Source organism: Mustela lutreola, chromosome X (genome assembly GCF_030435805.1).
Source record: "Mustela lutreola isolate mMusLut2 chromosome X, mMusLut2.pri, whole genome shotgun sequence".
Lineage (NCBI taxonomy): Eukaryota > Metazoa > Chordata > Mammalia > Carnivora > Mustelidae > Mustela > Mustela lutreola.
Window position 1 is genome coordinate 130,650,894 of NC_081308.1, and position 27,442 is coordinate 130,678,335.

General features: G+C 48.4%; 1 protein-coding gene across 4 annotated transcripts in view; it reads left to right on the forward strand.

Annotated features, from left to right (window-relative positions):
- NSDHL (NAD(P) dependent steroid dehydrogenase-like) overlaps positions 1-21,430 on the forward strand; it is a 29,195-nt gene extending 7,765 nt beyond the window's left edge. For 2 of the 4 annotated variants that reach the window (XM_059157515.1, XM_059157516.1), the window contains 7 exons: positions 1,789-1,899; positions 5,001-5,159; positions 13,053-13,199; positions 16,549-16,677; positions 18,698-18,840; positions 19,410-19,512; positions 20,574-21,430. In XM_059157515.1, the coding sequence (XP_059013498.1) occupies positions 1,828-1,899; positions 5,001-5,159; positions 13,053-13,199; positions 16,549-16,677; positions 18,698-18,840; positions 19,410-19,512; positions 20,574-20,906 (1,086 nt within the window). In that variant the 5' untranslated portion in view covers positions 1,789-1,827 and the 3' untranslated portion in view covers positions 20,907-21,430. The remainder of the gene's footprint in view (positions 1-1,788; positions 1,900-5,000; positions 5,160-13,052; positions 13,200-16,548; positions 16,678-18,697; positions 18,841-19,409; positions 19,513-20,573) is intronic. The other 2 variants (XM_059157517.1, XM_059157518.1) reach the window with 2 other exon arrangements.
- Positions 21,431-27,442: the final 6,012 nt, after the last annotated feature.

A 27,442-nucleotide genomic window follows, 5' to 3' on the forward strand; every position in this document is an offset into this window, starting at 1 on the left:
GATTTTGTTTTTGCTTCTACAGGGTGTTGGTTTGCTGAGGATTGAGTGAGCACTGTTTGAATGGTATGGATCATGGCAGCAAAATGCTTTCTTTTATCTCCCAGATTTTTCCCTAGGATCAAGTGGGAAACAGGCTTAAAGGCTTCTTGCTTTTCTAACAGTACAGAGGATTATGGGATTGGCAGCTGTGCTGTTTGGATTTCAGAACTGAAAGAATACTTGTTTTCATTTCCTATGGCTGCTGTGACAAACAGCCACAAACCCAGTAGTTTAAAACAGCAGGAATTTCTTCTCTCCCAGTTCTGGAGGCCAGAAGTCTGAAATGAAGGTGTCTACGGAGCCATGCTCCCTCTGAAGGCACTAAGGAAGGAAACTTCCTTGCCTCTTCTAGCTTCTGATGGCTCCAGGCGCTCTTTGGCTCTCGGCCATGTTACTGCAAACACCAGCTGCCCTCTTGTTTCCTCACGCTTTCTTCAGGTATCTGGGAAATAGTGGGTATTGTGAGCAGAGCACTGTAGCAACCCACCGGCCCTCAGGGAAGCTCCTGCATTTTAGAGGGGTGTCTGCCTGGTAGGGAACAGAGGGGGTCTGCTGTGCATCTGGAAAGGTCATGAAAAGTGAAGTTTTGAAATACATTTTCCTGATAACTTCCATTATGATTTCAGAGATATGTTTGCCTAAAATGGTTCCCATGGGACATAGAGGTTCATAATATCCATTTAAAGGCCATTTCATCCACCCACAAAATCATTTCCTACAAGGACGCGCGCGCGTGTGTGTGTGTATGTGTGTAACTAGCGGTGGCTGCCGCCTGGCAGCCATCTTCTCACCAGTGAGTGTTCTCTGAATATGGCTTTTTGCAGGCAGTTCGATTGTTTTCTTTGTGACAGATTTCACCATCTCCAGATGTTAGGAACTCCATGACTTAAGTACATTGACCACTATAAAGAAAACAGGTGTAAGACCGAATACATCTAACCCAGACTGAACACTGCTCTTGGTTTGCACGTCAGTATTGCGAGTGAATGGAGAGAGGAGCATATCCTAAGGGCTATCACAAAAGCTTCTCCTAGAAACCACTCCTCTGTTTGGCGGTGTGTGTCTTTGTCAGCAGGTAGACTTCACTGTCTCCCGGTTGTGAGGTGCTCGGTGCTCACCATGCTGGGGCCACTTCCTGCGGGTTTTTGATGGTCACAGACACTGGGTCCTTCCACATCTTATCAGGGTGGCTTTCATCTCACCAAGAGGAAGAGCTCTGTCTCCTGTTACACTCTAGCCCTCCCAGCAGCCCCTGCCCTAGCGTCATGGGGATGAGCACGTCGTCCATTTAGGGGAAACTCAGCAGCAACAAGGAGACAGGTTGTGTCTAGTTTGTAGCAGGGCTGGCACCAGAACCCGGGACTCCTAAGGTCTGTGCATTTTGCCACCGTACTACCACGGCGTAATGGTCAGTACAGACGAACAGGACGATTGGAGCACGTGAGTGCCGTGGGAAAAGTTACAGTGCCACAGGTGTTCCTTTTGTTGTAAATGATGAAGGAAGTCATTTAACTCACTTTTCACTCTGCCTCTAATCCAGGTGTATGGTGAGTTATGGGCCCAGTTACACCCTTGCGTCAGAGGGAAGCCCATCCAGGAGTGGGAAGCAGAGGGCTTCCTTTAACAGCAACAGCAGTGGTTCAGCTCTTGGTGAAAACTCGACGGGAATGGCATACACAAAAACACGAACACCTAAAAGATATTTCAGTCTTGTAACATGAATGTCTCTAAATGTGTCTTTCTGAATAGAAAACTTCCATCACAAGCATAACCATATTCGGAGCTGAAATGGACCAAGCATTTGATGAGCCAATGAGAGACCACATCACACGGACACATTGGACAGAAGACATTCCCAATGTAAGTACGACATGATAAAGGCTAGCCAAAACCACGTAAGGGGAAGGTCAAGCACACATACACTACCAGCAAACCATTGATACTAGCTGTGGGTCAAAAATTGTATTTGGTACGTTTATTTAATCAATCAGTGTTGACTTTTTATATAAAATACATATATATTTATTTAAGGTACCAGTTACTTACTGCTGTGTAACAATGTCAGAACGTAGTGGTTTCAACATCCATTTCTTTGTTCGTGATGCTGTGATTTGAGCAAGTGTCAGAAAAGACTTGAAGGAATTGTTGGGCCCCCATGGAGGTTCTTTGTCTAGATCTGCAGATGTTGGCTTTGACTCTTTGACTCACTTTTAATGAATGCTAACACTTCAGAAATGAAATCACACTGAGGTAAAATGTGTTTGTATCAAATGTTAATAAATTATAGACGCCCAGAAGGTGCCCTGGACCACCAGGTCATGCTGGTCTTCGCACGTAGCTCAGAATAAAGCCTCTAACATGCCTCTGTTAGTTGAAGGTTAATGTGAGAGTCTAGTTGCCAAAGAAATGTAGATTTCAGTGGTTGTATCAATGGCGTTCTTTGTCACTGGCTGACTTGATAAGAAGTAGACGTTATAAATTTGAACTATTAAAATAAAAAGAATACTTTCATCTTACCTTACAATATATTCTATGTAAGACTTCTGAAAAGAGGCCCACTGCTAGCGACAAAGGAAAAACAGAACAGGTTAAAGAAACCCAGGGGCCTAAACCATTCTCTTAGCTCAAGATCGTAGTGCAATTGAAATCATTCAGATGGCTTTCTTTTCTATTCTTAAAACTCTTTGCAAGACGTTGAGTTTGTAATTTCTCTGAGTAACCCATTCTTGTGTCTCACTAGCAGATTTCAGTTTGGAGTGGTTAGAACACATTCCTTCTTGTCCTCTGTGCCCACTTCCTCTGCATCATCGTTCGTGGCGGTAAAAAGCAAGGAGTTATCTCACGCGATCTCTAACCATGTAGTATTACAGGTGTGATTGGAGACATTGCCCCATTGCATACCTGACTTCTCTGAGATAAATGCCAGTTAAGTCCCCATCATTACAAAAGTCTCTCCCCTCCCTCCACATGCACATGCTCTCTCCTTCTCTCTCAGATAAATAAATCTTTTTTTAAAAAAGGATTGTCCACATTTAAAATCATGAAATGAAATTACACTGGACATAATAGAAAGATTATTTGATTTTTTAAAAATTAGACCATCAAACTTTGAAACAACTGTAACTAGAGATGCCAGATAATATAACCAAAATAATCTGAAATCCTTTGGGATACTATCAAAACATGTCTAGAGTGAACACCTTTGGATTCAGGCAAACTTTTAGTAAGCCGTGAAAAATCAGTTTGGGGAGCAGGGAGGCTTGGACTTATCTAAAAAAACTGCATTTTCCTGTACAGATGACTTGAGGAAAGGAGAAGGGGTAGCCCACATGAGGATCAAATGGAATTGCATAGTTGGTTTGTGTCCTGCAGAAAATTAAAATTTGAGTCAGAGTGCAAATTATTTACCATGGTATGATGACATGTATATGGGAGTAATCAAAACAAAACCTAGACAGAAATGGGTTCAGGAGATCATTTGGTTGGGGGGGTGGGAATGGCAAGGCTGGTTATGTCAGTAGATTATGCAGGCCTGAACCAATGATGCCAAAGCTCCAGAGCCACCTCCAGGTGGCCCAAGGGACTCCAGTAAAGAAATAAATAGAGGGGTTGGTTGATTGTTTTCTAATCAGGATTTTTTTAAACACCTTAATTTTATTTTTTTCATGTTCCAAGATTCCTTGTTTATGCACCACACCCAGTGCTCCCTCATACCCTCCACCAGGCTCACCCATCCCCCACCCCTCCCCTCGAAAACCCGGAATTTGTTTCTCAGAGTCCACAGTCTGTCATGGTTCCTCCCCCCCTCCAATTTCCCCCAACTCCCTTCTCTCCATCTCCCCATGTCCTCCATGCTATTTGTTATGCTCCACAAATAAGGGAAACCCTATGATAATTGACTCTCTCTGCTTGACTGATTTCACTCAGCATCATCTCTTCCAGTCCCGTCCATGTTGATGCAAATGTTGGGGATTCATCCTTTCTGATGGCTGAGTAATATTCCATTGTATATATGGACCACATCTTTAATGTCTTCCGTTTCCACACTCCCAGCTCTGATGAGCTTAGGGGGAGAGATTGGGGATTTGTCATCTTCAGGAAGCCCAGATATGGTTTCCAAAAGACCCCCAAGGTGTGCCTTCAGAGACACTTGGAGCCGGCTCAATCAGCATGCAGCAGACGCAGTTGTTTTCCACCGCCTCCCCGGTGGAAAGTGCCCGCATCTGGGGCTCTGTCCTTCCATTATCCCCAGTTAGCAGAATTGGAATGTAACTAAGAACGGGCACAAGTTGCAAAAGCTGAAATGTAAACCCCACGGCTCTTCCTGATACCTCAACTTGCTCAGGGCTCAGAGAAGGAAAAACAAAGTCCTGGGCCTGGCTGATTAACAGTTTGCCGATCCTCCCTGCAACCCCTCAGGAGGTCCTACCAGACAGCAACAGTCTTGGATATACTAAGGCAGGGAGTGGGTAGGCATCAAGCCTGAAGTCACGCAGCCCAGCCCTGGACTGGTTAGGGAGGGTAAGGGGCTTTGTCCCGTGAGCATAGAGACCTTGCTTTCTTCTCTCTGATGGTTTAAGTGGACATTGTCCGTTGAGTGGGTGGCATGTTGTTCTGTTTTGGTTCTGTTTCTTATGCCTTAGAAGTGCCCAGGGATCAGTTATTAGGAGCAAGAAGCTATCGCTTTGAGGGTTTTTGTATTGTCCAATTTTGATCATTGGTAGTTTCATTCTTTCCAGAGATGCCTCCTGCTCCTTTCGTTAAATGTGCGGCGTGCGTGTATGAGATCATCCAGTCCAGCCACATCTATCTTGCTCTCATTTGCTCTCTTTCTTTCCTTCTTAACTGACCCCAGGAGATGAGGGTCCCACTGGCAATGGAGCTCCAGAAGTGCAAACAGCGGGACGCGCTTTGTAGCTTCCAGTGCTCCTGTACCACCGACCACCCCTTTCTTTCTGCAGGCTGCTAAGTGCACAGTTATCGGAGGTTCTGGATTCCTGGGGCAGCATATGGTGGAGCAGTTGCTGGCAAGAGGCTACACTGTCAATGTGTTTGATATGCGGCAGGGGTTCGACAATCCCCGGGTGCAGTTCTTCCTGGGAGACCTCTGCAGCCAACAGGTAATGCACCCCCCAGCCTTGTCAGGGTTCCACAGGCCCCCAGAAGGAAACTACAGGCTTGCCCGACTCACAGGCAGCCACATTGTTTAAAAAAACAAACAAACATGTTTTTGAAAAATTTTGAAGTTACAGGAAAGAACCTAACCCGCATTGGGTCATTACAACTCTACTCTGCCGTGGTACTGGAAAAGCAGCCAAGCTCCGCACATAAATGAGTGGGTGTGGCCGTGGGCCAGGACACCTTTATTTGCAAACAAAGTTGTCCACCAGCTATAGCGTGCCTCCTGCTGTTCCAGAGTATTCTGTTGGCCTTGGGACAACATGGGTCAGGGCATGGACCCCCATGCAGTTGTAAATCTGTGTACAACTTTTGACTCCCCAAAAGCTTGGGGAGTCCCCAGTAATCTCTTGGCCAGAAGCCTTGCTGATAACATAAACAGTCAATTAGCACACATTTTGTGTGTTGTATGTGTTATATACTGTATTCTTACAATAAGGTAAACTACAGAAATGAAAATGTTATGAAGAAAAACATGAGGAAGGGAATCGAAACAAAAATTGGAAAAAGAAAACCATAAGGAAGAGAAAATACATTCATGGTACTGTACTGTATTTATGTAAAAACTACATATAAGGCGACCTGTGCAGTTCAGACCCATACTGTTCAAAGGTCCCCTGTAATGCCCAGAAGTGCAATTGCTGGTTTTCAGGAGTTTTTTTAATTGAGATTTGCTTCACATTCTGTAAATTTAACATTTTTAAAATATACAACTCAGTGGTTGTTAGTGTATTCACAGAGTTGTATGACAGTCGCTTCTGTCTCATTCCCGAGCACTTTCGTCCACCGAGAAGAAAATCCCAGGCCCATTAGCAGTCGTTCCCCTTCTCCTCTACTACGCTCCCAGCCGCTGGCAAGCGCTCATCTCCCGTCTCTCTGGAGGTGCCTATCTAAGTGGAGTGATGCAATATCTGTGCTTTTGTGACTGACTTCTTTCACGGAGCATCACGTTTGCAAGCTTTATCTGTGTCATAAGGGTATTAACATTTTGAATTTTATTAGATGTTGCCCTATTGCTCAGCAAAGCTGCTATGCCAATTTTCCATTCACACCAGCAGCGTGGTAGGTCGGATCGCCATTATTGTACGTCTTTGCCAACATTTGATGTAGTTAGACTTTCTGGTGTCACCATTCTGAAAGGTGTGGCATCGTACCTAGGTGAGGCTTACAGGCATGTGCCCTCCCTGTTCAGGATGCCAGGCTCTGGCTCTTTGTTGATGGTCTGTGAGGTTGCCTGTCAGTGACCTTTGTCCATTTGTGTTTGGCTTACTTTGTTTTTCTTATGGCTCTGTAATTCCTTTCTATCTGGAATGCTGTGTCACAGATAGCTTCCCTTAGCCCATCAGTGATCTTTTTTCCTTGGCTTTGGCATCCTTTGCTATGGTTTTGTTGCTTTGAATTTTAAGATAGGGCTTCCCCTCCAGGCTGTTTTCCCTCCCACACCGCCCACGCCTCTGAGCCTGGAGATGGGATAGAAGTCTTCCTTGTCTGCCACTGCCACTTCCTCACTGCCCTGAGGTCCCTCTGGCTGTGTGGGGGATGCCGGCAGACTGTACATACCCCAGTGTCCTTCCCTGTGACGGTCCTCGGCGGGCACCTGCTCCCTTGCCCAACTTTCCCAGGTGGCTCCTTCTCATTTCTTAGTGAGATGAGCTCAGTGTTCACACACATGACCCACCTCGCCTTGGCCTCCTCTCATTCACTCTTGGCCTCCAGGCCACCCCAGAGCCTGTTGTCACCAGTAAGTGTGTCCTCTCCACGATCTCACTGGCAGGCCCCCCACTCTGAGCAGCAGCTACTGTCTTTCTTGTTCGGGCCCTCGATACCTGGACCAGGTCGGGAAGCACACCCAGGCATCGGGCTCCTTGCCGCTGCCCCGCCCCCTTCACCCCAGTCTGTGTCCTCACTGCCTTGAAGTCCGCGACTGACTCGCTGTCTTGCGTAACACTTAGCCGCCTTGCCTCTTTCTTGTCTCTCTCGTCAGTCAGGGCGCTCCAGAGAAACAGCCGTACGGTGCGTGTGTATGTGGACAGAGAGGAAGTGGCTGGGGTGGGGGTGGGAGTGAATGAGATTTAGTGAAAGAAATTGGCTCGTGTGATTGTGGGGCTGGCAAGACAGATTTGCAGGGCAAGCCGGCAGGCAGGAGACTCGGGCGAGACGTGCTGCTCCAGTCCTGAGGCAGACTTTCTTCTTACAGAAACCTCAGGGTTTGCTCTTAAGGCCTTTGAGTGAGTAGGTGAAGCCCACCCAGAGCACGGAGGATACTCTCCGGTCCTTGGAGTCAGCTGATGACGGGTGTCAGCCCCAGCTGTGAGATACCTTTGCAGCAGGACCTAGACCAGTGTTGGATGGGAGAACTTCCTCGGCGTAACCCCAGCCGTGTTTAAATCCGATTCTCCCTCCTCCCTGGGAGCCTCTGGGCAGCTGAACAGGGATGGAGAAGAGAATACAAGGTTTCTGGGGCACCTGGGTGTCTCAGGGGGATGAGGGAGCACGAGGCTGGCTGAAGACCAAGCAAAAGCTGGCGCCTTGCACCCCCTCTCCATCCGCTCCTCTGTCTCTCTCTGCCTGCCTCTCTGTCTACTGGTGATCTCTGTCTGTCAAATAAATAAATAAACTCTTTAAAAACAAAATACAAGGTTTCTGCCTCTTTCTACTGACCACGGCCTTTAGCCAGCCCCCCTGGGGACTCTGGTCTTCTTCTTCTCCCGCATCAGCAATGGGTCCTTCTCCACCCAGTCGTAGCCAACAACACACAGACACGTTGCAGGATCACCCGTCTTAAGAAAGCAAAATACCCTGGTGTGTGCGCCCACTTCTCTCCGCCGTCTCGGGAGAGCTCAAAGCGCCGTTTGCCGCCTGTGACTGCTTCCCTCCACTGTCTGTTGCACGCACTCCCGTGAGGTTGTCACCAGCAACCCCTGTCACAGCCGCCAAGGACCTGGAGGCAACCAAATCCAGTGGCCAAGCCTAGGACACCCCACTTGCCCATTTCTCCTCCTGCCGTTCTGCCTCATTAGCTCTGTAATATCTGAATGTAGCAGGCTCCAGAGCTCACTGCTTACACCTCTTTCCTTCTCTGAGCACACTCGGTGTCCAAGCGAAGCCCTCCGTCCCCTGCTCACAGACAAAGGACAGTGTCGGGGCTGACAAGCTCCAGCTTGAGATCTGCAGCCTGGAGCTCTGCTGGACTCGTGTCCTTCCGGCTGCCTGCTGCACATCTCTGTGTGGATACATAAGAGACATTTGTACTTGCCGTGTTCACAGTTCACAGTTCAGCTCCTGGTTCCCTGCTATGAGCCCCCGCCCCCACTACAGCGAACCTACTAGAGTCCTGTGCGTCTCAGTAAATGGCCCACTCTGCCCTTCCAGTTGCTTTGGCCAAAAACATTAGATTTACCCTTGTACCCTCCATCCCATTCATCAGCAGATTGTGTCCACTGAACTCTCAGAATAGATCCCCAGTCCAGTGACTTCTCACTCCTTCCTTTGTTACCGTGCTGGCCCCAGCCACCACCTTGTTAATGCACGAGTCCAATCGTGATGCCCCTCTGTTCAGAAGCCTCCAGTGGTCCGGTTCTGTTTAGTGCAAACGTATAGGCCCTTATCATCACCTTCGAGGCCCTGCATGATCTGCCTCACTCCCTCTCTGGCCTCACCCTGTCCTATACTCACTCAGTGCTCCAGGCACACTGGCATCTTTCCTACTCCTCAAACTCACCAACTGCGTTTCTGCCTCAGGACCTTCGGACTCACTGCTCTTTCCGCCAGGAGTGCTCTTTGTGAACCACAGAGCTTGCTCCCTAAATTTGTTTAAGTCTCTCCAGATCGCCTTTATTCTACCTTAGCTTTCTGTATGACACTTGGTACTACCTGATGTACCCTGTGTCTGATGTACCCTGGTTTCTCTGCCCACCGCCCCCACAGAAGATAAGCTCCATGAAGGCAGGGATATTGTCTCTTCGGATCACTGCTGGGTCCCCTCAAAGGACATGAAGCTCCATGGCAAACTTCAGCTTCCCTCCGAACTGCTCCTGTGATGGTGTTGCTAGTATTTGTTTACAGATTTGTTGTAAACACAAACTCAAAGTGACACCCGCTACCATGGTGTGTTGCTCTCAGGCACCTGCAGAGACAAGGAGAGAGTCGCTCTTAACCAGGGCCGGAGTTTGCCCGACCAGCTTGGTGAAGACAGACATGGGCAAGGCCGAGACCGCAATGATGGATTGTGAAGTCCAAACTCAGGAGGCCATGAAGAGGGTGAAGGACATTCAGAAATGGGTGTGAAAGTTACCACTTGGGTTTTGTGCCATATTCTTGAGTTCATTCATCAGTACTTCTTACTCCCCATTTCTTTCTCCCAGGTTCCTTCTTCTTCCTGAAGCATTTCCTTTAGCATCTCTCACTGAATATCTGGGCACTGAGCTGAATCCTCGTGTGCCTGAGAATGTCTTTATTCCACCCTCTCTCATAAATGCTGATTTGCTGGGAGGGGGGCGGAATTTTAGATTCATAACTATTCCTCCCGGTGCTCAATCTGCTCATCATTCCTCTGAGGTTCAGCCGGGTTTAGCTCTCGTGCCTTTTAGGGTTTTCTTTTTGACCCCATGTGTTTTGTAGAGAATATGTCTGGGTCTACGTTTTAGTTTTATATTTAAAACCCACTCAACAGCTAGTGGGCCTTAAAAATCTGAGGACTCACGCCTTTCCTCATTTCTGGAAAATTCTTCAAATATTGACTCTACCTCCATTCTCTCTGTTGTTTCTTTCTGGAAGCCTTACCGGACATACAGTAGAGTCTTCATTATAAGCTCCATGTCTGTTAGTTTCTCCCTCATATGTTCTTTCACTTTCTGTCTTTGTAATATTTTATAGGTTTCCTGTTTCGTGTCCACTCATGGACAGTCTTGCTTCACCTATATCCCCACGCCTCCCTCAGATTATTTTGAAGCCAACCCCAGGCACCATTATCATTTTTTCTATAAATATTTCAGTATTTGTCTCTAAAAGATAAGGAGCCTTTTTAAAGATTTACTTATTAATTTGAGGAGGAAAGAGCATGAGTGGGGGAGAGGCAGAGGGAGAGGGAGAGAATCTCAGGCAGACTCCACACTGAGCGTGGAGCCCAGGGAGCTTGATCTTCCGACCCCAAGATGAGACCTGAGCCAAAACCAAGAGTCTGACGCTTACCTGACTGTACCCATGTGCCCCCCCACTTTTGCAAGACTTAAAGGAACCCTTTTTTTGCATTTTTAAAATATTTATTTATTCATGAGAGACGGGAGGCAGAGGCAGAGGGAGAAGCAGACTCCCCATAGAACAGGGACCCCAATGCGGGACTCGATCCCAGGACCCCGGGATCGTGACCTGAGCTGAAGGCAGTTGCTTAACCGACTAAGCCACCCAAGTGCTCCTTAAAGGAGCCTTTTTAAAAACACAATTCCATGACTACACCTAAAACACTCTGACAATTCCTTTATCTCCAGCCTGTGTTCAAATATCCCTGAATGTCTAATAAGAATTTTTATGTAGATTTTTTTCCAAATAAGGAGCCAAAAAGGTGAAAACATTGAAGTTGATTGACCTAGTTAAGTCTCTTCTATAAGTTCCCCTTCCCATTTTGTTTGTCGAATAACCGATGTTTAGTTAAAACTGTGCTTATTGTCCCACAACATTTCCCAGGGACTAGATTTCGCAGATTGCATCCCCATGGTTTTGTTTGCTATGTCCCTCTGTCCCCTAGTGTTCCCTCCAAACTGGAATACCTAGGACTGCACTGTTCAGTAAAGCAGACTTCGAATAGAAAAAGGGAATACAGATAACTCATAAATGATTTTTCTATTGATTACATGTCGAAGGGATAATATTTTGGATAATCTTATATTAAAATATGTTATAATTATTTTCATCTGTTTCTTTTTACTTTTGATGTGGGTCCTACTAAATTTAAAGTCACAGCTGTGCCTTGTATTACTATATTTCTAGTGGACTAAAAGCTGGATATGACTCTGGTTCCATTTTTTCTTCTGGAGCACCAATAGCAATCAGCATATCTAATGCTCAGATTTTCATTGCTAGACAAAATTGCCCATAAAAGAAAACAGGGCTCCCATTCAGGACTCTGAGCGGGGGGGTGGTCCAAGTGAGCCTGAAACGTTTTCTTAAGACAGAATTAGAAAGTGCTCAGGGACACCTGGGTGGCCCAGTCTATTAAGTGTCTGACTCTTGATCTCAGCTCAGGTCTTGATCTCAGGGCTGTGATTTCAAGCCCTACATTGAGCTCCATTCTGAACATGGAGCCTACTTTTTTTTAAATGTGTTCAAAAACTAATGGGAACATATCAAAAGAATGTAAGAACCAACTTCAAGAACCCCTACTGGCCAAATTTGGGATGTTTTAAACCTCGCAAAAGACAATAGTAGTGGATTGTAATGCATTGAATAAAAGAAGAATCCATGTGTCCATGGAAATGCTAAAAAGAAAAGTTATATAGAGAAAGGGGAGCATCTACATTACAGAGGAATGTCAACTAATAAAAGTAAAAATTGGGATTTTACCATTTTACAACCAGTATGTTAATAATCGTTCCAGGCAAGAATCATCACTGAATGTTCCAGATTCAAAGAGACAGAAGAGATAGGAGGACTAAATGTAATATGATCTGTGACTGGATCCTGGATCGAAATATAAAAATGCCTTTAAAGGACATTATTGGGACAATGGGGGAAATTTGTATATAGACTGATTATTGGAAAAGAGTGTCCTATCCTGTAACCTTTCTTGTATGTGATCCTTATTTAGCAGTATTTAGGAAAATGTCTTTGTTGTTAGAAGATACATAGTGAAGAGCTTAGAGGCAAAGTGGTACATTGCCTGCAACTCACTCTCTAATGGTTTCAAAAAAAATCATATGTCCATTATCTACACAAAGACAATTATGGAAAATATTAATAATCATTGAATCTAGGCACATAATTCATGATTGTCTTTCTTTTAGTAATGTTAATCTATTGATGGTCATTCTTAGATCTTATTACCAAATGAACGTTTCAGAATATGGTGACATACTATCTTTCTTTATTGATTCAGTTCTTTGCTTGGCCTTCCCTTTACTCATTAGTTTATAGAACGAATTCTTATTCTTACTGGTGATCAAATTGTCCCTTCTTGGGACAGTGAGAGCCTCTTCAAGTTGACTCTTGAGTTCGACAGGACCCTAGGAGTCTTGGCTAGTTTTCTTACTTTCTGATTTGACAAGGTGTTCCTGGCTTTTCTTGTCTATTTCCTGACCCAGATCTGCAATCAGCCATTGCTCCCAGGAGTTTTGGTTCCTTTTAGCAGTAAATCAAATGGACGTGTTTTCATTCCCTTTCAGCTTGCTGTTCTGTATCTATTTTCACAGAAAGGGATACTCCCTGTATTGGCTATTTGCACTGTCTTTCATGGTATGGAACTTTTTCACGTGATTCATAATTTGTATCTATTTTCCCAAGACTTTTACCCCCAGGTGTCCTGTATTGTCACACACCCCCACCCCCATGGTGCACAGAGGTACAGATATTACCTTCTTCTGGATCCCACAGGTTTCTAAAGCCCTAACCCAGTTTTTACTGGGGACCAGTCAATGCAGAGAGGCCATTGAAGGGACAACATGGTTTCCATCCTAGGTACTTTGTTTGACTCTTTTACAATGAGATGTATTTTCATGTTAATTACAGAATTATAAAAGGGCAAGACACCTGCATGCCACAGATTGGACAGTGGGAATGTGAGGAGGCTGTTTACTTGTCTAATGTGGGAGTGATTTTTTTTTTGTCTTTGTTTGCTTTTCCAGGATCTGTACCCAGCTCTGAAAGGTGTAAGCACAGTTTTCCACTGTGCATCACCCCCACCATCCAGTAACAACAAGGAACTCTTTTACAGAGTGAATTACATTGGCACCAAGAATGTCATTGAAACTTGTAAAGCAGCTGGGGTTCAGGTAAGGGGAAAGCAGAGTGAGTGCCCTCAGGAGCATGTCATGGCCCTTCCTAAGTGTGGGAGCCAGGATTCTTCTCATTCTCTCCCTGGGCCTAGCCAGGCTTGCTTCCTAGATTGTTATGCAGATTCTAGAAACTGAGTCCTATTTGCTGCTGGGCCAAGGTGAGCTGCATGTCAATAGACCATTTGAGGAGCCTAAGGCTTATTAGTCTTTGGTTAAGAGCCATAAAAGTGTTGATATTGCTTTTATTTTTTATTGTGGTTAAATAAATGCCATACAATTTACCATTTTAACCATTTTTTAAAAGATTTTATTTATTTCCTTATTTGACAGAAGGCGTGGGAGAGCGCAGGCAGAGGGAGGGAACCAACTGAGCCCCCCAGGCGCCCCTTAACCATTTTTTAATTTACAGCTCAGTGGCATCAAGTGCATTCATATTGCTGTGCAAACATCCCCATCATCCTCCTGAACTTTCATCTTCTCACACTGAATCTCCATCCCCATTAAGCCTCAGCTCCCCACCCCCTCCTCTCCAAGCCCTTGGTACCTACCGTCCTACATTCTGTTTCCATGAAGCTAGAGATGTCAAAGAAGTGGACTCATACATGGTATCTGTACCTTTCTGTCTAACTTATTTCACTCAGTATGATGTGTTCTAGGTTCATCCATGTCGTACCGTGTCTCTGAATATTTCATTGCGTGGATAGACCACATTTTGTTTAGCCATTCATCCACCAGTAGACGCTTGGGTTGTTTCCACTTTTGAGAAAGTATCGTGCATCGTGCTGCCAGGAGCGTGGCTGTGCCAGTACCTGCTCCCGTCTCTGCTTGCAGTTCTTTTGCGTAGAGACCCGGACGTGGAGTTCCTGGGTCACACAGTCATTCTGTGTTTAACCTTTCAAGGAACTGCCATACTTCTTCCCAGACTCTGCCTCTATTTTCAAACTATTTACTTTTCACCAGTAGAAACCTGTTATAACTCAGACCTGAGGAGCTATAAATTTCTACCTCGTGCTTTGTTACAAATGCGGGTTCTCAGGCTCACCCTGATGGGGCCCCCGGCGTCATCAGCTGGCCCAGCAAGAACATCTGAGGAAGAAGCTCTTCAGGGCTCAGTGCCCTGGAAAGGAAGGATCAGGGTCAAAACCACCCCTTATGCTTTGCAAATGGCAAGAAACTTTGCCCTGCAGTTGTCCCCTGATTTGCTCCTTCATAGGTAACCGGGAGCTACTAATGTCACTTAAGAGGTGAGGAAATAGCCCTTTGCTAGTAAATGAAAGAGGTGGGACTCGGCTCAGACCCTCTGATGGCAAATCCGGGCCTCCTTAGTCTACACCATGCTTGTGTAACTAGAGCTTTGGAATTTCCTGGCTGCTGTTTTTTAAATGGAATAACCTTGTTATCCAGAAAAGATTCAGGAATGACATAGCACCCATATAGTCATCACAGCATTTCAGTAATGTCACCAGTGGGATTCAAGTTCCATGTGTGTCCATTCTCGAGGCCTTTGCTGTCCTTGCCCACCCCTGGGGAACCAGCGTTCTGAATCCGGATTTATCCTTGCTGCTCTGCTCCAGGTGCAGCCACAATATAAGTTATCAGTTTCTATAAAATTACAAACTTTATAGAAATGATATCTTGACTCTATCTTCCTGCAACTTGCTTTCTTCCCCCAATGTTATGTTTTTGAGACTTAACCATCTCATGCTCCCTCTCTCTCTCTCGAATGAAAAGAAAAAGGAAAAAAATGGCTTTCATGTTGTATTTAGGAAACATTTGATAAGACTGAAATCAAAAGATTATTTGATTTGGGTTTTTTTTCCCCAAAGGTTTAAAGTGTTACTTTGCACATTTAATCTTTAATCCACCAGGAATTTGCGTTTCTGTAGGGTCTGAGGTACCGATTGAATTTTTGTTGTTCGGCACCATTTATCCCGTGATCCATCCGCTCCTCCCGCCGGTGCCTCGCGTGGCTCTGTGGCAGCACCCTCTCCCGCCCGGTCGGGCCACCGCGCTCTGCCCTCACAAGCAAGCCGTGGGATGAATCTCAGTAACTGCTAGGACAAGCCACCCCCAGCCGTGTTCTTCAGGATCTGCCCGGCTGTTCTTAGCTCTCTGCTTGTCCATCTAAATTGTAGAATCAACCTGTCAAGTTCCTCTTGGAATCATTACTGTAACTGCATCAAATTTAAAGGCAGTTTGGGAGAGCACGGATACCTTGCCGATACTGCGTCTCCGTATCCACAGACACATCACCTCTTTCTCGCGAATGCCTTTTAATACTTTTACCCTTTACTTCAGAAGGGTTTTACACATCCTCTGTCAAGTTTATCCCTCTGAACCTAATTTTTGGTTATTGAAGTAATATCTCTCATATTACATTTTTAATTGCTAACGCACAGAAACACAGTTGGTTTTTGTATATTGATTTTGTACTCCCCAGTACCGCTGAACTCTAACTGTAAAGTTTTCTTTATGTTCATAATGTTTTCTACGTAGACATTTACAACATCTGTGAATGGCGATAGTTTTGTCTCTTCTTTTCAAATTATTCCTTGTTTGTCTTAACCCACTGTGCCTGCTAGGACTTCAGTACAATGTCGAGTAAAAGTGGTAAAGCTATGATTCGAGCTAATGGTGTTCAGTATTGGGCGCTGCCCTTAACCAGAGGACTAGAAGCTGAGACCCTTGTAAGAAATCAATATGTATAAATGAGACTACTAAAAATAATAATGGCAGAGGAGAACAACTTTGGGGTTTTTTTTAAAGATTTTATTTATTTATTTGACGAAGTGAGAGATCACAAGTAGGCAGAGCAGCAGGTGGAGAGGGGGGAAGCAGGCTCCCTGCTCAGCAGGGAGCCCGATGCGGGGCTCGATTCCGGGACCCTGAGACCATGACCTGAAGCCAAAGGCAGAGGCTTAACCCTCTGAGCCACCCAGGCGCCCTCAAGTGGGCATGTGTTCATGTGCTGACATGGCAGGGTTGGCCTTAGAATCACAAAGCATCTCTTTGAGACAGACATGACCCTCGGAGTTTTCTCCCTCGAGGAATCATTCCCATACTGAGATACCACAAATAATGGAAGTCTGTACCATCTCTCAGTAGTGAGAGCAGACAAAAAAGGTGAAATCCACTGTTTTAGAGTGTAATAGAATGTGTGTCAGATCCACGTAGCTACAGAAAAAGGTGAGCTTTGAATCATTTTAAGAAGGCCCGAAAAGCAATAAATCATTTCTTCGGTTACAAACTGGGCCATTTAATTTTCTTTCATGTACGACCATCAGCTTCTTTAAATAGTGATCATTTCTTACTTGTACTTTTAAAATCTTCCTTTCTCTTCTGCCAGAAACTCATTTTAACCAGCAGTGCCAGTGTCATTTTTGAGGGTGTCAACATCAAGAATGGAACTGAAGACCTCCCTTACGCTGTGAGACCCATTGACTATTACACGGAGACAAAAATCTTACAGGAGAGAGTATGTACCTGAGAACTGGTTGAGTGACAAGCAAGTTCCATGAACATCGAGATGGTTTAGATTTTTAAGAAAAGTATTTATGCCCTTAGTGTTCTCAAGCCTGCATACCTAACTTGGGAAGTGAACTTTGGGGCTGAAATTCAACTTTAAAAACAATGCCAATAGTTTAATGTGACCAGACAGAGGTCTGAGTATTGTACAGGAAGTACCTCGTTTAAGCTTCACAAGGAGCCCGTAAGGGGGACACTGTCGGCAGCAGCAGGCTATGCCGGAGGACAGCTGATGCACAGGGATTCAGTTGCATCTTGAGGCCGTGTCGCTGGGAGGGACCCGGACCCACACAGCCTCTAGGCCATGCAAGGTCAGCAGTTGCCGTAGAAATCAGCAGCAATTTATGATGACCCCAAGCACACAGGCAGAACTTGGGCTTAACACGCAAGTGTTTTCATTTGAACACACCTTCCTAGGGGCACTCTTGCCCCCCTCCCTTATTTAAATTAAGCCATGAAAGGATCTTGCTTTATTTTAAGGAAAAGTACTGGGGAAAGTACACGCTCCCACCCGGCAGGCCCACTTTGCCGGGGAGCACCTGATTCTCACAGCAGTCTGCATTGAGTAATGGGCACCAGGGCTGCAGGGCCTCTGAGAGCAGCTAGCCCCACCACTAGCGTCCAAGGAGAATATTACTGTAAGGACAGACTCACTTGAAGGCCATGGATGCTCGTGGGCCACAGACAACTTGCCTTAGCTGGGGAAGCTGCGAGTGCCTCTCCCAGGTGTTTGCAGCATGTCCCACGTGGAGCTGGAGCTTAGTGCTTGTTGGCGTGAATTCCTCTGAGCCGCCCGAGAGCCAGTTGCTTCCCATCTGTTTGCTGTCACTCCAGGTCAGGAAGTTCCAGGAGAACTCGTCTGTGCGCAGGCACAAGGGCCTCCCCAATCCAGGGGCAGAAGCCTGGCCTTTTGTAAGTCCGAGTCCCGTCTCCAGGTTCTGCCAGCCTGCTCCTAGGAGCACAGGGAGCTGTCCAGAGCTCCCACCTGCGAGGACTTAACCCGGAAGCACCGAGGCTGTTGCCGGGCCCCGTGTACTCATCCAGGCACCGAGACTCCCACCTCCTGTGCTCAGGAGCTGCAAGGGACAGCCATGGCTCTCAGCCCATCGGTGTCTCACTTGCATTGACTTTGGGCGCCTGATGGTAAACTCAGTCAAGTAGCTTAACGTCACTGGAACCAAAATGTGCACAGGAATTTTGCCACCATAGAGTAGAAATCCTAGGTGAGGCCTTACAGTAAGTGTCCTTATCAAGCACATACTTCCCGAGTCAAGTGACATACGTCTTGTCATAAGTGCACAGTCCCATCTAGGTAGGAACTGTCATGGTCACCATTTTGACCAATAACATAACAAATCATTCAGGATGTTTTGTTACTTTTGAGGCAAAACCTCTTTGTACTTTAACTCCTTAAGTTCTGGTTTGTCCACTGAGCCTCACAGGGCACATCTTAAAGACTTGACCTGTTTCTCCCAGACCTTTTACCTTCTCAGCCCCTTCTTCCTGGCCCACTTGGGTTCATCAGAGTCCCTTCCTAGGGGGTGGTACTCAGAACTGACCAGAACAGCTCAGGACTGGTGGGAACGAGCACATGGAACCTAAGGCAAGAAGGGCAGAGGCTCTGGAAGCCTCCAATCTTTTCCACAGACTGCGGCCAAGGCTCGTCTTCTCCTGACTGCATTTGTGCATTTTAGTTTTTGAACCCAAACCAGGCCTTTCTCTTTGATGATGTTGTTGTTGTTGTTGTTGTTTTAAGTAGGCTCTGTGACCGAGGTGGGGCTTGAACTCAAAACCCTGAGATCGACAATCACATGCTCTACTGGCTGAGCCAGCCAGGGGCCCCTGATCATACTGGTTTCGACCCTGCTGTGTCTCCCATCAGTGGATGGCATAGAGAAGTAGCCCCAAATTATACCAGAGCAGCAGTCAGCCTCTGTGTCCCCTGACATGTCCCTTCTGCTCCTTTACAGGAAGTCCTGGGTGCCAATGATCCCGAGGGGAATTTCTTAACCATGGCCATTCGCCCTCATGGCATTTTTGGCCCAAGGGACCCCCAATTGGTGCCTATCCTCATCGAGGCAGCCAGGAAGGGCAAGATGAAGTTCATGATCGGGTAAGTTGGCCCGCAGTTGGTCTTCTCCCCGACCCCTGACAAAGATCAGTCTTGTTTGGTTAGCTCTTCTCTAATGCTGCCTTCTCTGCTGCCCTCTGTGTGGGTTTCCTGGGGCTGCCCTGAACAAATGACCACAAACCGAGGGGCTTAAAACAACAGAGATTAATGCTTTCTCAGTTCTGGAGGTAAGAAGTCTGAAATGAAGGTGTTGGCAGCCTTGGTACCTTCTGGAAACGGGGGAAAATCTGTGCCAGGCCTTCCTCCCAGCTTTCTAGTTTGCCTGGCCACCTTGCCTCCCTGCCTGTAGCTTTGCCCCCCTGCTGCCCTGTCTTCTTGCTTTGCGGGATTAGAAAAAGATGGTAGGATGGTGTGAGGCCAGAGCAAGCCCTTGGCCCTGGGTGTCCAGGGGGAGCTGAAGATGACTTACAGCTCAGATAGAAGTCTAGAGCAGGCAGTGCCAGGGTGGGCAGACAGGGGACCGGGCTTTCAGACTCGTCACTCGGCCCTTACATCTCCCTCTGAGGGCCCCAGGAATCCTGGTCCCTTAACCATGCCCCTTCTGCCCACAGAAACGGGGAGAATTTGGTGGACTTCACCTTTGTGGAGAACGTGGTACATGGACACATCCTGGCTGCAGAGCACCTCTCCCGAGATGCAGCTGGGAGTGGGAAGGTAAGGCAAGCGCGGCTGCCTGTCTTCGGACTGCGTGTCCCTGCGATTGGGTTCATTGGCTGATTGCCTTCATGCTTCTGCATCCTGGCAGATCTGCTTTAGGACCCCCTCGGTCCCAGGCTGATGCCCCGTGGGCGGGAGTGTGGTGAATTCCAGGGCCTCATCCCTCAGGACAGCCCACATCCAGAGCTGATGAGCCAGGATTGACCGAGCGTTCGGGGCCTAGTTCTCCAGGCCACGTGACCTGGATGCCCACTGTGGACGTGACCGCTCCAGCAGGGCCCCATGTACATTTGGCGGGGTACTTGCTACTCCCCTTCCCTCCTTGTCATTCTGGAAATCTCACGTTTTCTCCCCCACTGCCCACCCTTGCTCATGCCTCTCGCCCCTCCGTGGGGGTGGATGTATCTCAGTCTCCTGGCGTCTGGCACCTGGAGCACAGGACAGACATGTCGGGAAGAGGCTCTCATGAGGAGAGGGGAGAGCACAGTAGGGCCCCCTCACCCTCTCCCACTCATAGGGCCCCCCCTTCCTTGTTTCTCACTGCTACCTTTGGACCCCCCTCTTTAGGTCTCACTTTTCTCCTGGGCCTCTGCTGTTTTCCCACTCCTGTGACACTTAGGGTGGCAGGGGGCGGTGAGTGTATGGCTTTATGTTTCAGACCAAATACAGCACAGTTGAGAAATGGTGTGTGACCTCTTGTTGCATTTCAAGAAAAGGAGTTTCACCACAATTAACATGATTATTAAATTAAATTAACAAACATACCTTCCTGAGTGCAATCTAAGCTTCACCTAAAAATCCTGCCCCACAGAGAAAACTCACCTTTCCTGTCTACACCCTATGTCTGCCCATAGCTCCCAATCAGAAAAACCTCTCTGCCGCTGGCTGACGTTCGCACATCAGAGATGCTGGGTGGGCCGGTGGGGAGAGGCCACTAGCTTCCCAAAATACTGGTCCCAGGCTGAGTCATCAGCTTACGCCTGCGCTCCGAGTTCCAAGTGTGGTCTGCCCACCTCCCCAGCTAGGGAGCACTTCCTAACTTCTGGTTCTCTCTCCAGGCATTTCACATCACCAATGACGAACCCATCCCTTTCTGGACATTCCTGTCCCGCATCCTGACAGGCCTCAACTATGAGGCCCCCAAGTACCACATCCCCTACTGGGTGGCCTACTACCTGGCCCTCTTGCTGGCCCTCCTGGTAATGGTGATGCGTCCCGTCATCCAGCTCCAGCCCACTTTCACACCCATGCGTGTCGCACTGGCCGGCACATTCCACTATTACAGCTGTGAGAGAGCCAAACGGCTCATGGGCTACCGGCCACTGGTTAGCATGGATGACGCCATAGAAAGGACCGTGCAGAGTTTTCGTTACCTGCGGAAGGTCGACTGATGCAGCCCGGAGACTGGGCCCGTCTCAGTGCATTCCCCAGCCGCCAACTCCTCTGTGGACCCGCAAACTAACATCCTTCAAGGGTGGAGGAAACAGCTGGCATTTCCCCCGTTGTCAGATTGGACTGGAATTTCTTAAGGCAGGCAGCTTCATATTCTGCTGTTTGGTGTTCTGTCCATGTCGCCCCCCCCACACCCGCCAGGTTACTTAGCATTCCAGCGTCCTTCTACGTAATCGAAGCTGTAGGGGAACAACAATCCATTTGCTAATCGATGTTGGGAAACTAGATTTACTTCCGTGCAACGCAGTACTAGAGTAGAAGCCACAGAAGGAAAGCAGGAGATTCCAACACATGGTGAAACTTTAAGAGAGATGCAGAATGTAAAGCAAACACTTTTTAAAAGCTTAAATAATTGTCACCCCTCACCCCATCAGGCCCTAGCGGGAAATGACCGTGTTCTCTGCCCAGTAGAGCTGGTGTGCCTGCCTCCATTGTTCTTTCATAAAACACTCTTTCGTGGACACGTCTCTTTTTTTTTTTTTTTTTTTTAAAGATTTTATCCACTTATTTGCCAGCAGGTGCAAGAGGGAGGGAGAGCTCACGCAGGGCTAGTGGCAGGCAAAGGAGGAAGTAGACTCTCTGCTGAGCAGGGAGCCCGTTGTGGGGCTCGATCCCGGGACCTCAGGATCATGTCCTGACCCAAAGGCAGACGTTTAACCGATTGAGTCACGCAGGTGCCCCCACACATCTCTTTATCAGCAGAGACCCGTTGTCCCTTTTAGTTGCAAGGCAGTGTGCCCTAGTGGCTTGCCGTTTCTGCTGTGTAGCTCTTCTAACATGGGGCATGGGGCTGGGTGACAGTGAGCCACTGGCGTTTGGGCAGAAAGTCCATGAGATGATGCAGAAAGGACAAATTCTCTGCAGCTCATGCTCATAGACCCCTTCCGGCCAGTTTCCAAGAGGCAAAGCACACAAGATGCGGTGGTCTCTATTTTCTGGTGACGTTCTGCTTACAGAACCTGGTTTCACGGGGGGTGGGAGGTTGGGGGAACCAGGTGGTGGGTCTTGGAGAGGGCACGGGTTGCATGGAGCACTGGGTGTGGTGCAAAAACAATGAATACTGTTACACTGAAAAGAAATTAATAAATAAAAGAACCCGGTTTCTTCCCAGACTGATGGAAATGTTCTCTTCTCTGCCATTGCCTAGGGGTGGGGAGGCAGCCGGGGAAACTGGAAGAAAGTGAAGATGCTGTCCGTGCCATGAGGTGTGTGAGAGCAGTATCACACCCGTCTGGGGGCTACTGTGCTAAGCTGACGGGGCAGGGGCGCACAACTAGAAACGTCAGACAAGGTCTTTGCCCTTAAGGTACTTAGAATTGAGGAGCCCAAGCTATGTTCACAGGCCCCTGTAACACCAGACAGAAAATGAGACACTTGGGACAAGGTGGTCTAAGCTACGGCCTCCAGGCAAAACCGTCAGTGATGCTTGCAACGAGGAGCTGACAGCACTGAATCGGACTGAGTCAGTAGGTGGCACTTCAGGCTGAAAGGTCAGGTTCAGAGTCAGAGGCTTATTACAGTTTCTTCCTCGGATCCAGAGAAGCACAGGAGTGACCAGCCGGGCTTGGGGAAGGGGGGCGTGGAGCAGTGGAAGTTTGGCATGGCTGAACGGATACTCAGGGCTGAGGGCTGCCAAGCCAAGAGGACTAAACTGTTTCCGGTAGGCATGGGAGAGCACTGCCGCTTTACGCAGCAGAGGGCAAAAATCAAGAAACATATTGTGGCCACCCTGTGTGGGAGCTTGGGCGATCAGATAGGAAGTGACAAAGGTCTGGGTGATGGTGCGGCCAGGAAGTAGAAGGACTCCGCGCTCACTGCTTGATTCCCTCCGAGGAGGCCAGGCCATGGGACCGCTACACTCTGCTCTCAGAGCTACGAGGAGCACAGGCTCGGGCCTAAAAAAGCGAAGTCGGCAGACCAAAGTGCCCTCAGCGTTGTCCTTCCAGCGCCTTCGGGAAACGCGAGCAGCTGCCTCTACTTAAGATGGATGGGCCAGTCCATTCACGTCTACCTCGGGGAACCTTTTGTCTGCTCACTTGTTCCGTTCAGCCAGTCCTTTTTTTTATTTTTTAAGATTTTTTTTTTACTTATTTATTTATTTGACAGACAGAGATCACAAGTAGAGAGGCAGGCAGAGAGAGAGGAGGGGAAGCAGGCTCCCCGCTGAGCAGAGAGCCCGATGGGGGCTCGATCCCAGGACTCTGGGATCATGACCCGAGCCGAAGGCAGAGGCTTAACCCACTGAGCCACCCAGGCGCTCCTCAGCCAGTCCTACACGTCTATAGGGCACTGCCTGGGCTGCCGTGGGGAAGAAACGGGCACAGCCTGGAGCCGAGACTGCAGTGGAAACCCCCTCCCAACCCCAGACAGCTTTTATGGCCGCTCCTCGCTCTGCCCTGCGTTCCTGACTCACACCTGTGTCACCCCCATCTGTTGGGAGAAAGTCTGACTGCCCAGACCTATTGGCGGAGGCTCCGTGGGCCGGCCGCTTTGTGTACAGGCCCCACCCATGGTTCCAAACCACCGAAGCCGACTCCCTCCAGGTCACCAAGTCCAACTAGAACCTTGCCGCAGCCACTGCAAGTCTGAACTCATCCCACTCACCAGCCTGAGTCCCCAGGCCACTCCGACCTGTCCCTTGTCTAATGGCTGATGACTTTGCTGCACACTTCCCTAAAATGACATCCTGGAGAAGTGACCTAGGCCTGCACCTCCCTCCCCCGCCGCCAACCGCCTCCGCGTCACATCCACCTGTAGAATCAGGCTGGAGGGAAGCCAGTTGTCCGCCGGCTTGAGGACAGCTGAAAGTCCACGTCCAGCTCGGCGTGTTCATTGGGGAGGTCTCTCATTTCAGTCCCTTCCCTCCCCATTGATACTGACCTAGTTCGGCTCCTGGCCCTATCTGCACCGGGGTCAGGTGTACTGGAACAGCCAAGCTGATCTGTCTGCCTCCCCTGATCCAGCCTTTGTGGATCTCCAGGTTGTCCTTCCCAAAAGAGACCCTCCTCTGTCCCTCCTCTGTCAAAAACGCTTCAGTGCGTTCCAACTGTTTCGAACACCTTCTGCAGCCATTTTGTCACAGCCTGTTCTAAGCCCGCCTTTCCAGCTGCTTCCACTGGTTTCACACCTTCTGCGCCAGCCAAGCTGCTCATGACTTGTCGGACATCCCCTTACTCGGGTTGCCCTGGCTGCCTGCCATGTCCTCTCCTTGTCACGTCCCCAAACACAGAGTGGCCAGATCCCTTTCCCCACAAAAATCTACCCCAGTCCTCCCGATTGGAAATCATCTACTTGTTCTGGGCTCCCAGGCTATTGCTCTCAGTGTTTGCTTTGTTTAGAGTGTTCCCTCCGTGTACTGACTCCCGCCCCCGCCAGGCCCGGAGCTCCTTGAGGGCAGAGTCAGCCAGTGTCCCCACAGAGTGGGTGCTCAAGAAATGTGGGTAACCACCTGCCTCTACTGAAATCCCAGCATAACAGCAGCAACAGAAGGGAAGAGCCAGTGGGACTGGTTAGAGCGAAGGTTCCAGGCCTGGCGTTCATATGTAGAATTAGGAGGCCTGTGAACCCCAGGAACTGGACACAGCCTTGGGGCATCTGTGTGTGTGTGTCTTCTGTCGGAAGAGGCACGGAGCTCGAATTAGCTTTTCAAAGATGACTGTGGCCTCATAAGTTCAAGTCAGTGGGGTGAGTGCCAACAGCTGTAGAGAAGCCTGCTTTTGAGGAAGGGTACAAGAGAGACAGGCTGAGGGGGACGTGGCCAGAGTTGGGATCCCAGGCTTCGTTAGCATCTTCTGGAGCATGTGGTCATGGACCAAGGGGTGGCTGTGGCCAGCTGTTCTGTCTGGGGGTCCACCTGACGCCAGCAGGCCAGCCTCGAAGCTCCTCATGGCTTCTCAGCTCCATTCTCCTCTGCACAGCTCACCTCAGGGTATCGACTGCTGGGCCTGAAGCCTCCTTGTCTTTCACATGTCACATCTCCAACATCGTTTACTCCTCACGGCTTCATCCCCATAGTCTCCCTCTTCTGGCTTCCCTCAGAGCCCGCCCTGCGTTGCCACCAGTCCCTGGCTTAGCTGTCCGGGTCTCCAACAAGCCACTGCATTCCTCAAGGACCAGGGGCTTTTGATGTGTTTCTCTGCCCAGTAAGAGGGACCAGACTGAAAGGGCATTAAGAGAAGAAAACTACTAACACAATGACCAGCTGGGGGAAGTCGAGAGAGAATTATCCCTCAGGCCAGTGCACCCCACATGACACATCTAGATTTATGAAGCTGACAGAGCAAAGGGGCTCATCTGGGGAGGAAGGGCCACAGGCTCTAAATAGACACTTTGCAACACGAAGGGCTGAACGGGCACAAAGAAGAGTTGGGAATGGACAAAACCGAGGCGCGTTCAGAGACACCAGAAGCCTTCCATCAGCAGCGCGCCCCTCTTTCCCCAGCACCGCCTAGTTGCCAATTACGGAAGACCCCGAATGGTAGTGGGCCCAAATTAGAGCCTTCCCTCGGTCAGGTCTTTCACCCACTCAGCCCCCAGGACGTGTGTTCACATTAGATCCTTCAGCCCAGAAAACTTTCTTGAGTGAGCTGGGTAGGAGAGAAAAGGCTTTCCCTGTCCTGCAACGCTTATGAGATGTCTTCTCTGGAAGTGCTGGGAGACACACACACACACACGCCACTGCCTTTAATTCTCTGTGGAGACCATCAATTCAGAAAATATTAACTGAGCACCTGCTAAGTCCAAAGCGATCCAGAAGTGACCCACAGAGAAAAGTAATAACCCAAGTGTTCTTTGCCTTGGGAGCAAATGTCCACAAACTGAACTTGGGGTCAAATCCTATTTGCCTGTGCTTTGGTCAATAAAATGTTACTGGCACAAGCCCACCCACTGGTTTACATCCTGTCTATGGCCACATCCATGGTGCAACGGCAGAGATGACCAGTTGCAAATGGAGATCGTGTAACCCACAAAGCCGAAAATAGTTACTACCTTCCCCCTTACAGAAAAAGCTTGCCAACTCTGCTTAAGAGTGACTGATAGGCCAACAGGTACATGAAAAGACGCTCAACATCACTCATCATCAGAGAAATGGACATCAAAACCATAATAATATACCACCCCACCCCCATGAGGATGGCTACTTTCAAAAAATAAATGAATAAATAAAACAGGGTGAATCCAATTTGGCCAGCTTGAGAAGATAAGGAATGGCATTCCGGCTTCCAGGCCAAGGGAACCACCATGGTCTGTGACAGGAAATGGTGGGAGATGAGGTTGCAGGGGTCAAGGAGCTTGGATTTCATTGCCCTCTGAAGAGTGACATGGTGGCATTTGTGTTTGGGTGGTGGAAAGAGTTCAAGGCTCGTGGCCCCTTCCTCCATCTTCAGAGCGCATCACCCCAATCCCCACTTCCATCAGGACATCTCCTCCTCAAGAGGTGGACATTTTGGGAAGCAATTATTTAGTCTGCCACAGTGGCTAATAAGGTACACGAGATGTAGAAAAGCACGGCTCTGGGCTTTTCAGCAGAGCAGGAGTTTCCTGGTCCTCTTTCCTGCCTAGCAGAACCTGTCAAGTATGAGGCTCTATGCAAACCCAAGGGCAAGATAGTGAGATGACTAGCTAAGGCATTGGCCAGATAGAATTCTGTCTGAAGTCTTTGTGGAAGGTATTGGGGCCTGGTTACAAGGCAGGCCTCCAGCTGGAAAGGGGCCAGAGGACAGGCAAGTCCCAACAGGCTCAACAATCATGAATCTAGGGAGGAGCATCCCCTCACCAAGCCGGCAGGGAGAGGCAGGCCCCCGGGTAAAGTGCCAATGCTCCAGCCTATCTCTGACAGGCCCAGGGCTTCAAGCAAACTGCTGCATCCCTACAGCCCTGCCTGCCAAATACTATTCAGATAATTCACTGGGCTAGTTTGGCACCAGCTGATGATTACAAAACCTGTACAGAGGTCACTAATAGGAGGTGCCGGCTTAGAAGGGGCTGAGAAATGTGGGTGGATGTGTAGGGCGGATTTAGAAAGGTCTGAGAATCCAGTGGCCCAGGCGAGCAAATGTTAGGTCTCATTTCCTGGTAGGAGAGGAAGTAGGATTTAGACATGCCTCTTTATGCTGTATTTGGGGCTGGGATTAGTGTTTAGGGAAGTGGAGCTCAGAAACTAAGGTAAGGCCACCCAAAGATCGTCTAACCATAGTCGGTCAATCAAACGGGCTCCCAATGTGGGCCCAGGTGGTGCGGAGACCAAGCCTGGGAGATTAGACTCTGGGAGAGAGGCAGAGACTAGATGCAAGGCCTCAAGTCCCTGTAGGCTGTGCAGGAGGGGGCACACCATGCTACTGCAGAACCGAGTGTCCTGAGGTCCTTATCCTGTTAACAGTTGATTGATTGCTGTCTTCTCTGAAGTCAGTTCTGGCCAGACCACTGAATGCTAGGAAGCCGCTTTCAGTGTGGAGGGGCCCAAGATAACCTTTAA